Source organism: Poecilia mexicana, unplaced genomic scaffold, assembly GCF_051168715.1.
Source record: "Poecilia mexicana isolate PSO_F unplaced genomic scaffold, ASM5116871v1 scaffold_11, whole genome shotgun sequence".
Classification (NCBI taxonomy): Eukaryota; Metazoa; Chordata; class Actinopteri; order Cyprinodontiformes; family Poeciliidae; genus Poecilia; species Poecilia mexicana.
This window is the reverse complement of record NW_028263380.1, coordinates 21,968,428-21,980,470: the sequence shown is the minus strand read 5'-3', so window position 1 is coordinate 21,980,470 and position 12,043 is coordinate 21,968,428. Positions and strand designations below refer to the sequence as shown.

The 12,043-nt window shown below is 35.1% G+C and overlaps 1 protein-coding gene, 1 long non-coding RNA gene, 1 pseudogene and 1 gene segment (V, D, J or C); 1 reads left to right on the top strand and 3 right to left on the bottom strand.

Annotated features, from left to right (window-relative positions):
- Nucleotides 1–486: 486 nt before the first annotated feature.
- Nucleotides 487–4,571, top strand: LOC148156539 (immunoglobulin lambda-1 light chain-like). Its single transcript, XM_088010410.1, has 3 exons — nt 487–574; nt 824–1,150; nt 2,935–4,571. Exons 1-3 carry the CDS (start codon nt 526–528, stop codon nt 3,276–3,278), a joined length of 720 nt encoding a protein of 239 aa, XP_087866536.1. The 5' UTR covers nt 487–525; the 3' UTR covers nt 3,279–4,571.
- A 2,329-nt stretch (nt 4,572–6,900) lies between these two features.
- LOC106919920 (Ig kappa chain V-III region MOPC 63-like) lies at nt 6,901–7,436 on the bottom strand. The segment is given in 2 exon segments: nt 6,901–7,220; nt 7,391–7,436. Coding segments are annotated over 2 exon segments (366 nt in total).
- Nucleotides 7,437–8,620: 1,184 nt separating this feature from the next.
- LOC106912179 (Ig kappa chain V-III region PC 4050 pseudogene) lies at nt 8,621–9,090 on the bottom strand (annotated as a pseudogene).
- A 1,075-nt stretch (nt 9,091–10,165) lies between these two features.
- On the bottom strand, nt 10,166–11,479 carry LOC148156538 (uncharacterized). The gene is made up of 2 exons (XR_015764669.1): nt 10,884–11,479; nt 10,166–10,776 (listed from the first exon to the last, which is right to left on the bottom strand). It is a non-coding gene; the product is annotated as an uncharacterized LOC148156538 (long non-coding RNA).
- Between the last annotated feature and the right edge of the window lie 564 nt (nt 11,480–12,043).

Here is a 12,043-nt window from a genome sequence, read left to right as displayed (position 1 = left end):
TCCTGTTTTATTCATAAAGCTCACTTTAAAACAGAATATTTAACCACAGTGATAAACTGACGGCTGTTTCACAAAAGGTCGGATTCAGAAATCCAGGATAAGTGATAAAGCCAGGCTTGATGCCATCTGTTCATTATGACTTTATATTATTTTAAGAATGCATGAAGGGGCAACTCCAGAAAATAGAAAAATAAAAGAGATGTGAGGCCTAGAACCAGGAGAAACGGGTAGAAAGTGTGAGAGGGAGAAAAACTAGGTTGAAATTCCACAAATCTCATTAAACAAACAGTAGATTGTTACAAACACAAAGACAGTGAAACAGATCATAGCTTGCTGGCCAAACAAAGATTATATCAATCTTAAATCTTCAACAAAAGTAACTTGTTGAAATCTGTTAATAATTAGCTTTTGCTGACTAAACTCCAGCTTGTACAAATGGTAGGTTTAAAGAGAAAACATGCTCTTTGAGCTTCCAATTTTGCCCTTTGAAAAATGTTGCAATATCCTCTGTCCCATCAGTGAAACATGGACCTGTTCAGCTTAAAATCACTTGTGTTGTCCCTCTGTTTTATAGGTAAGGTTTAACGTTTCTATATAATTTAATGCATGAAATGTTATTTATTAACTGGATATTTTGTAATGACTGTAAGACCTGATGATCATCAGTTTATCTTGTTTCCTTTTGCTAAGCTGAGTTCAGTACTGATAAAAATGCTAAATGATGATCCCTATTATAGTTTGGCCTCTATTTGCATAAATATTAGTCTTATTTACACCTTTAAGTGTTTACAAAACAATCTAATCCTTTCATGCTTCCCTACAGGGCTCAGTGTTGGTCAAAAGATTGTATCGGAGAGTCCAGTGCAAGTCTATTTGGGGGAAAATGCAACCCTTGAAATCCTGGTTGCGAACGAGCCAAGTAACATAATAACCTGGAATTTCAAAGGTGGAAACCAAATTGTAAATGTTGCTCTTCTGCGTCCAGAAGGTCTCATCGTAAATGATCGCTACAAAGGTAGAGCTTCGATTGACTCAGCCAACGGCCACCTGACTCTGACCTCCGTACAACTGAATGACAGCGGAAATTATACTGTCGTAATATTGGGGAAAAATACTACTGAAATTGGAACAGTTAAACTCCATGTTGTGGGTGAGACATTTATTTACTGTTTTTGACATCTTGTAACTTTGTATGCTGATGTACTAGACTTTCTTTTTCTGCAATTTTTTAAAAGGCAAGCTAAGCTTTTGACCTTAAAAGTTCTTAAGTAGTGGAGTTACTCTACTAAACTGATCACAGCACACACAGCTTTAAAATATATATTTTAAATCTGCTAGGTTTAATGTGATTAAGGTTAAATGTGAAACTTACGGAGCCCCTAGGGGACATGGAGAAAAAAAAAAAAGGAAAGAAATCCCGATTTATCTCGAGATCCCGAGAAACTAAGTTGAGATCTCGAGATCCCGACTTATCTCGAGATCCCGACTTAATTCATTAATAACCAGCTACAGTCCTCTGGACATTAATGAATTCTACCAAAACTGCCAAGTCGGAAAAGGACTTGCGCCGAATGAGTCCCCGCGCTCTGAAAACTCTCTTCAGATGTCTCTCACTAATACTAAATCCATGTCTGCTGTCAAGCACTGATTTAATGTGTTTATACTCAAGCCCAAGCTCGAAATAAAAATCTATACATCTACCCCATGGGTGGGTGTCCTCCATCACTGTGATTAGGTCGTTATGTACTGATGTCGGGATCTCGAGATAATAAGTCGGGATTTCTTTCCTTTTTTTTTTTCTCCTTGTCCCCTTAGGGGCTCCGTAGAAACTAGCCTGATTTGAAGAGAAATATTAATCCCGCTTTGAGAAATAGAGAGATATTGTCCTATTTCTCTCTGCAAAATCTCTTCAGAGTTCTATCCGGTGTCTTCTCTTTGCTTTTCAATCATATCAGATCTAGGGACACATATGTTCATTAATTAAATAAGATTTATTTTAATTTAGGAAATTCTGCAGTTATCATCCCTAATAATCTACTTCAGATTAATTTAACTGAATCTTTGAATCAGTCACAAATGTCTTTGGACCCCTGGGGTATAAAATCATGGCATGAAATAGTTTCATTTTATTTAATTCTTGGACAAGGCTTTTTGTTTTGCTTATCATTACAATAGGCAGGATACTGGGTAAAAACATTTCCAAAGCTATTTTTTTAAGAATCCAAGATTGGCTTCTTTGGTTAACATTTCTAATAATTGGATATTTACAAGCCAATAGGATTGTTAGGGTGGCATGTTCTAAAATACATGCCACCCTAATCATTACAAGCATTATATGTGGAATTTGCGGTCAGATTAAAGTTTAAGTTTAGGTTTCTCTGTATCAAACAAAGGTTTAAGACTCTTAAAAGTCTTAAAATCAACCTGCTGGGCAGCGTCTTGGAAGTCAACTTTGATTTTATGAATGCTTTATTCTAATTAAACTTATTTTAAGACTTTTTATACATCAACAAAAAATATCAGTTCTTACACCAAAAAACAGTATTTTTACTAAATAATTTAAAGAAAAGTGTGGCCACAGGAGATTCTGTTGCTTCAGTACATTTCAAATGATTATTAAATGGTCACTAGAGGATTCTGTTGTAGTGTTGGGATGCAGATGATGAAGATGATATGAGTTTGAGGTTGACGGTTTGACCCCCTCTGTGTCTGTCTCACTTTGGCTTTTGGGGTCTTCTGCACATAATAAATGCTTTTCAAGTCCAGGTCATTTACCATTTGTTGTAACCATAAACTAAATAATTTATAAATACGACTGGAATGAAGTGAATCATTTGCAGAAAAAGAGAAGTCCAGTTATTTAGCAGAACATGGGTATGCTGTTGACGGACAGTAGAGTTGATCCTGACCTTCAAGATGTTTATTGTCTCATAGATGTTTTACATCCCAACCTGACTTTGCGGGCCCCCTCCAGTGAGGAGCTGCAGCAGGGGAAGTTCACCCTCACATGTCTGGGCTACAAGGGCTTCCCCTCAAACTGGCAATTGCGTTGGTACGTCAATAGCAGCAGCAAAGTGAACTGGGAAGAGGAACGTGGCCCTGTGTTCCCTCTGGATGACGTCCACTACAGCTGGATCAGCTTCTTGACGGTGGATGAGGAGAACTGGAAGAAGATATCGTCAGTGACCTGCAGGGCGGTTCGGGGCTCACTGGCTCCAGTCTCAGTCACTCTGAAGATCAACTTGAGTTCGGAGGCCCAGCCTGACTCACTGGATTGATTTTTATACTTTAACTGGTTTCTCTCTTTAACTGGCATTTTCAAGAATCGATTATTCTCTCACTTTGCTCTGGTCTTCTTTATACTATTGAATATAATATATCATAATTCAAGATCACAGTTAGAGGATCAATGTATTTCTGTGTAGACGCCTGTTGAAAAGCTCTTAAACTTTAACTTTGGATTGTTATTTTAAAACCATGAAACTTCTATAAATAATCACATTTTCAATTTGTTTTAAGGTGAAGAGCATTCTTCAGTACTAAATCGCATTAACATTTATATTTGTAGAAATTTAACTTTGTAAAAATTTTCTGCAGAATAAAGTGTAATCTACTTAACATATGGATTCATTAATTATCTGCTGAGTTTGAAGCAAAAATAAAAATCTTTGTAACTTATACACAGACATCAGATTTTGGATTTAACTACTTTGTGTTTGTAATTTTCAGATTCATATTAACACACATCATAAATAGTATTTTCTCCTGAATTTCATATTCGGAAGACAGGCTAAAAATAATTTTTGTTTGATGACAATCATAGTCCAGAGAAACAGCAACATAAGTTTGATATTCACAGATATTCATAGGCAGGTAAATATTTTTGCTTTGAAGTTTTGTTTCTCATTTTGTCTTGACAGATTACCCTCTTCTTGGGTGCAAGAGGTTTTTAAAGTCTGACATTCTTAATGTGAGAGTTCGGTAGATTGTCTTCAGAGTTGTATAGGAAAAAATGGCAAATATTTGAGTTGTGAAGATTGACATTGTCAGTTTGGAGACATTTCCTGAAAAATAAAATAAATTTAAATAGTTCCAATATTTTTTTTTTGTAAAATACAAGCATATCTTAACACAGTTCTAAAACCCTTTGCTTACCATTATGATCCCAGTGTTTAAAGTTGCTCATCAAAGCCATTGAAAAGTGTATGTATCAGATTAGACCTGTTGATTCTTTGGAGAGTTTTACGTCTTCTTTCGTTTTGTCTTGCTGACAATTGAGCTGCTCTGTAAACTATAACAGAGGTCTTAATTTATTTGAGGTGGAAGCAAACAATGACATGAAAAAGTTTACATCTAATCTCACTTTGTCACATTTTTCTCATAGTTTTTAGTGCTTGCTCAAGGCACAGACAGAATTAAAATAATACAGAAACATTAAATGAGCATTGTTTTATTATTTTAAAGGCTGGACTGAAAACATGTTGCATGGAACAAGTATTTGATCTATCTATCTGATCTTTATATGCTGTTTTTCGCTGTTCTTGGAAGCAAAATAAAGTGTTTTCATCCAACACCACACATTCACTTCTACAGCACACCTCTGGAACAGTGCTGCCATCTCGTGGCATTTCTGGGAACAGAGAGAGAAAATGTAACTTTCTGCAGAATAACTGTAAACATTGACCATAAAAATTGGAGAAGTTAGAAAAGTTTTTATTTTTGGTTAAAATACAGTATGTGGTATTGATTTGCTGCATGCTTCACGTGATAAAGTTGTATTTTATCGGTCGAATATGCAGTGAATTGCAGCAGCTATAAAAGTTTGAATGACAGCTAAGAATCAAGGTCTGAGAATAGCTGGATGTGAGCTGCATCATCATATCCATACATGCAACTACAGATATAGCGGTAAAATAAACGTTGCACACTGAAAAGGACAATGATGGTGATGAGAACAAAAGGTGAAACTTGTAGGAACATTGTAAAAGCTAGTAAAAGGGGAAGTCTGATGTATTTTGCTCTGAGGTTTTAGAAACAAAATTTAGGCAATGGTGTGGGTTAATATGACCCACTGAGTGTACATCAGTGGGTCATACACTCTGATGTATGACCCACTGATGTACAAACACTCTGAGTTTTTCAGTGTTTGTGTTTTTCACAGTGAGAACACTGAGGGACTAAAAGTGTTTCTATACATATTGTCTTGGCAAAACTAAATACTTTTCTGAGAATAAAAAAAGATAGAGCACATCCAGATTTTATTATTTTGTTAAGCAGATGTTCTGTAGTTTGATGGTAAATTTTATGAAGAATAACTGTGGTAGGGTTGTACACTGAAAGAGTTTCACAATGCTAGTCGGTGAGAGTAAAATGATAATAAAAAAGAAAGCAGACGTTTACAGGATCCGTTTGAGTCAACAGTTATATTAGTTTAAACTTTTAGTTTTAGTTTATCACAACATGAAAAACATAAAAAGGTTTTTACTTCCACGTGACTTCAGTTAATATTCAAATGCTACACAACAAAATATAAATCATATCCTCCATTCTGGTATTTTTTGTTTTATAGAAACGTTGTTCAAGTTACAAAACAAAAAGAACACCAGCCTTTAAATAATTCATGATCTGATGCTACATATTTTTAAAGATATTAGTTGCATGTGTTGCCAATTTAAAAGCAGCAATCACCTTAATGAGTTAATTTAGATGATTGAACTTTAAAGTTTACAATTGTATATTAAATTAAAGTAGCTTGGACCTGAGACAGGGTCCATACAGAGATCAGAAGCCTGTCAGAGGTCAACGCTGAGACAAACAGGTCTAACAGACAAGGTCAAATGATAACTCCCAAGGTCAATTCTTATTCTGAAAGAAATGTAACGTCCAGATGGGAAGGAAATGAATATTTTTACTTCTGAAGCGTTTCTGCTGCTACGGTTCATTAGTGAAGCTCAGAAAGGGAGGAAAAAAAACTCCAGTTTCACTTTAAGAAATAAAGAAAGCAGATTCCTCTTTATTTTATGGAGGTGGCTTTTTAATCACATGCAGACCAGTGAAGAAGGTCGGCTCTGTGACCTGAGAGGTCACCCAGCGCTCCCAGTCACAGACACTGAGGAGAAACCAGTGTTCCCATTTACTCATCAACTTCTGGGTCCAACTTGTTTCTCCATGAGCTTAAAAGTTAGTTTTATCCCTGCTGCGATTTTTGTATTTCATTTCATGAACTACACATGTTTTATTCCAGAGAGTGGTTTTACTTATTTTTTGCTTCATGTAACATTAATATGCAGTTTATATAAATTTGTTAAAAGATTTTATTTGAAACACATCAAACCTTTTCTGCAGCTTTCTCATTAAAAAACATGACAGTAAATATTCCTGAGATGTTTTTTTTTATCAGCACAAGTCAGAGATATGTAATTTTTAAGACTAATTTTAATAAGTAAATAATTTGACAGAAGGGATTTGTTGTTAATCTTATTGGTGTGTCAGTGGATGTGAAAGGTCTGACCTGACACTGATCAAAACTAACCTGTTTTCAAAAAGGTTTGACTTTTTATTTGTGTGAATCTTTAAAGTCAAGCAGAATTTAAGTAATTTACTGACTCACTGTTCAACACTTGATCACTTGAACAAATTTAAATAATCACAGGATTATTGTTTTACAATTATTTGTTTTTTCAGTCATAAGAGATAACTCTCACTAATTTATTCAAAAGACCTAGAAAACAAAAATCTGCTTAGTTAGAAAAGTAAATGGGTAAAGAAATGTTTAAACAGGGTCTTCATAACTAAGTACATTGTAGTATTTCTGGAAATGTTCAGTGTTTTAGTTTCCTTGCAGCTGTTGAGTCGGATCAGTTCCTCTCCAGCTGAGGGAGGTTTTTGTACGACGTTCTATCACTGTGTGAACGGGAAGCTGTAACCCTGCTGACAGTAATAAACTCCTGAATCTTCAGCCTGAACTCCACTGATGGTCAGAGTGAAATCAGAACCAGATCCACTTCCACTGAAACGAGCTGGAACTCCAGACTGACGAGTTGTAGCTAAATAGATCAGGAGTTTAGGAGCTTCTGCTGGTTTCTGAAGGTACCAGTGGAGATAGTTATTACCATAGCTATAAACACTTTCACTGGTTTCACATCTGATGGAGACAGTTTGTCCTGGAGCAACAGACTGAGATCCAGGAGTCTGAGTCAGGATGATGTCTCCTGATGAACCTGGAAAACATAAAAATAAAAAAATAACAAGTTTGATTACAAATGACTGATAATCTGAATAGATCACATAAAGCATTAACATGATGTTTCACAGCTTCTTTGTATTAGGAGAAATTTAATTTCCATGAAGATGATTTCTTCCTCAAACTAAGTTCCTATCAGAGTCTCACCCTGAACCAGGAGCCCCAGGATGGTCAGCAGTAGAGTCAGTGACATCATCGTTGTGCTGCTGGTGTGTCAGTGGCTCTGAAAGGCCTGGACAGCCACTGATCAACTCTGACCTCTTAACAGCTGCAGCAGAGAGGCAGGACACATATGCAAACACACTCAGTCAGTCAGCTGGAGCTCAGCTGGCTGCAGGTTTCCTCCTGAAACATCAATCTGTTCAGAAAGACTGAGAGGAACTCTTTATAATCTTTTACAGTTAAAACTGAAGGAATTCTCTGAACGTTTAGCATTTTTAGATCTTTGTGAACTTTTCGCTGTGAATAAGCAAAACAATCTTTTTACTTGAACATCTTGTTTATCCTATTCAAACTATTTCCAAAGGGCTTTGTTGTTTCCACTTCTCAAATTTTTATTTATAACTTCATTTATTCAAAAGAAACAATTACAATAAGCTCGCATCTTTTTTAAAACCATTCAATTAGCAAACAAACCAAATTTTTGCTTTTATTTTCTTGCTGGCTGACCTCACTAATGTCACATTCTTCTTGTCATTTAATAATTCAGAGAAAGTATTTTCATATTTTTCTTTCATCCATGCCTGACAACTGTTTATGTCTCTATTTGTTCATTCACAGAAATAGACTTAACACCACATCTCAGCTTGTATTTCTGTCTGTGGAAAATATCTGGCAGTAATTTGAAAACCAAGTATTCAAACATTGTTGGTTCTAGTCATCTGGCAGTATTGTAGTCCAGGCTCTAGAACATAAATCCAGGATCTAGCAATAATTTTAATTAGGATATGAATTATTTTCCAGTAGTAATGGCAAACTTAGCAAATTATTTTAAACAAGACAAACCTAACAATAAAGTATCTCCTGGACTTTTTTATGAGAATAAATCCTGTAAAGTGTTTAATGATAATTAATCTTTGACTTCATCTCAGATTGTTTAAAAGGAAAATGTGGAAAATATTTTGAAACCTTTTTAAAGTCAAAGTTACTTCAGGCTTCTTAATCGGAGAATAAAAGTCAAGCATCTAAAATAATTAGGAAGTAATATTTTAAAATACAATAACTGAATATCATCACTGATTGTGTTCTTGTGTTTAATGGAGATCATTTCTGGCCTGATGTGTTCAGTGAACTGTATCAGTCTCTGCTGCAGATTCCAGCTGCAGAACAAAGTTCAGTTTCTGTTCAGACTGATGGAGGTTTTTGTACGATGATTATTCACTGTGTGAACACGGGGTCACTATGATAACTCTGACAGTAATAAACTCCTGCATCTTCAGCCTGAACTCCACTGATGGTCAGAGTGAAGTCTAATCCATTTCCTGCTCCACTTCCACTGAATCTGGAGGAGATTCCTGAAAATCTGGATGATGTGTAGTAGATCAGAGCTTTAGGAGCTTCTCCAGGTTTCTGGTGGTACCAGGACAGACAGGGTGTGCTACAACCAGTTAGTTGTCTACTGGCCTTACAGTCAATAGTGACCGTCTGACCAAGCTGCACTGATTTGGCTGCTGATTGAGTCACAACAACATTTTGTCCATCAGATCCTGAGGAGAGAGAAGAAACTCTGGACATGAGATGGTGAAACTCAGCTACACTCCAAATGATTTTCACATGACAGAAAAATGATTTTCCTCACCCTGAGTGAAGCAGAGGAGAGTCCAGATGAGGACGCAGATCAAAGTCATGTTTCTGATGATGAGGAGGATTTCTGTGTCTTCTGCTGTGATGAAGGACAGCTGTCAGTCATCCAGTGTTCAACTGTCAGGACTATAAACTCTCCCAGAGCGCTGGAGCATGGAGCTGCTGATGCAAATCACTTTATTGAAGATTTGAATGGGATCCGTCAGATTGTGATTTATAATTAGTTTATGATAAATTTCTGCTTCATAAATATTTCTCTGCTATTATAGATTTGGGTTAATTCTGGTCTCAAATACATTTTTCAAATTCAGACCTGCTTTATATCAGCTGATTTAACTGAGTCAAATGTTTTAACTACTCATATTGTTGATGTGTTTATATTTTTTTCTGTTTAGTCATTTCAAGCCTGGTCTATATTTTATATGAGATCTTAGATCTCAAAAGGGACAATCTGCATGAAAAATATATATATTTTGTTTAAAATAAAATACATTTCAAGGGGAGAAAAGATTACATGTATTCTTATTTTAAGTTATAAAGTCTTTTTTATTAGGTTCTAGTCATCTGGCAGTAGTATAATAATATTCTATTGGCAAATCAAGGAGCAAGCATTAATAATTATTAGGATATAAAATATTTCCTTTTAGCACTGGCAAACTTATTCATTTATTTTTACCAGGGTTATAAATTAAAATAATCTCCTGGAATATATTTATTTTTTCATCCCTAAAGATCCTTAAGGATCTGTGATAAAATAAATAAATCCTGTTAGGTATTTAACAATCACAATCTAACTTCAGGTCAGATGTTTTAAAATGAGAACATTGAATTTTTTTGTAATTTTTCAGAGTTTCTTCAGTCTACTTCAATATTTATAAAATAAAATAAAAACTTTTCTGCTGCGTTAGAGTTACGATTCTGCTGATGTCCTCATAAGGATATTAAATGTTCTTTCATTCAACAACATTGAAGAAACTCCCAGACTAGAGGTGGAAGACAGAAATATCTCTTAATTTGTGACAGATTATTTACTTTAAAAATATTTTTTTTCATTGAAATGTTTATTAGAATTAAATAGGTTGAACTGAGGGTTTGAATACATTTTACTGTTTATGCTGATTGTTTTATTTTATTTCATGGATTGTTCCTTTATGGATGGACTGGAAAATGTATTTCAACCTTGAAAAATGTTTGACCTTCATAAACTTCCTTGAACAATAAGAATATATCTTATGTTGTTTTCAGATTTGAGTTTTAATAAGGTTTGATGCAACTAAATGGTGAGAGTGTAAAATGTGTGTTCAGTGAACGTTATCAGTGTTTGCTGCAGATTCCAGCTGCAGAGCAAAGTTCAGTTTCTGTTCAGACTGAGGGAGGTTTTTGTAAGATGATTTTTCACTGTGTGAACAGATTCTGACTGTTGATGACATGATAACTCTGACAGTAATAAACTGCAGCATCTTCAGCCTGAACTCCACTGATGGTCAGAGTGAAGTCAGAGTTTGATCCACTGCCTGAAAAACGACTTGGAGTCCCTGATTCTCGAGTGCTGGTACGATCAATGAGGAGCTTAGGAGTTTGTCCATCTTTCTGTTGGTACCAGGCTAAATAGTGGGTGCTGCTGTAAACATAAACATCCTGACTGGTTCTACAGTTGATGGTGGCAGATCTTCCCAGATCAGCTCTCACTGCTGCAGGCTGCTGAGTCACAGTGACCTGACCTCTGACCTCTGAGGACACAGAGACAAAAACATGCAGCAGCTTCATGGTTTAGTCGGCTTCATTTCAGAGGGACAGATGTTCATAGAGGAGAGGAGTTGGATTCTCTGGACTTTACCTGTGAAGCAGCAGCAGAGGAGAGTCCAGATGAGGACGCAGATCAGAGTCATGTTTCTGATGATGAGGAGGATTTCTGTGTCTTCTGCTGTGATGAAGGACAGCTGTCAGTCATCCAGTGTTCAACTGTCAGGACTATAAACTCTCCCAGAGCGCTGGAGCATGGAGCTGCTGATGCAAATCACTTTATTTAACATTTAAATGGAATCCGTCAGATTGAGTTTTATAATTATTTTATGATAAATTTCTGCTTCATAAATATTTCTCTGCTATTATAGATTTGGGTTAATTCTGGTCTCAAATACATTTTTCAAATTCAGACCTGCTTTATATCAGCTGATTTAATTGAGTCAAATGTTTTAACTACTCATATTGTTGATGTGTTTGTATTTTTTTCTGTTTAGTCATTTCAAGCCTGGTCTAAATTTTATATGAGATCTTAGATCTGAAAAGGGACAATCTGTATAAAAAATATATTGTATAAAATAAAATACATTTCAAGGGGAGAATAGATTACATGTATTCTTGGTTTAAGTTATTTTAAAATCATTTTTATTAGGTTCTAGTCATCTGGCAGTAGTATAATAATATTCTATTGGCAAATCAAGGAGCAAGCATTAATAATTATTAGAATATGAATTATTTTTCCTTTAGCACTGTCAACCTTAGTCATTTATTTTTACCAGGGTTAATACATAAAAAATCTCCTGGAATTTATTTATTTCTGATCTAATGGTCCTTCAGGATCTGTGGTAAAATAAATAAATCTTGTTAGGTATTTGAAAAACACTAAAATATGTTTTAATGTTATTAGCAGTCAGTTTGTATAACGTCAAGTCGGATTTTTTAAAATAAGAACATTAAATTTTTGTTGTAATTTTTCAGAGTTTCTTCAAGGTTTATAAAATAAAAACTTTTCTGCTGCGTTAGAGTTACGATCCTGCTGATGTCCTCATAAGGATATTAAATGTTCTTTCATTCAACAACATTGAAGAAACTCCCAGACTGGAGGTGTAAGACAGAAATATCTATTGATTTGTGACAGATTATTTACTTAAATTTTTTTTCATTCAAATCTTTATTAGAATTAAATAGGTTGAACTGAGGGTTTGAATACATTTTACTGTTTATGCTGATTGTTTTATTTTATTTGATGGATTG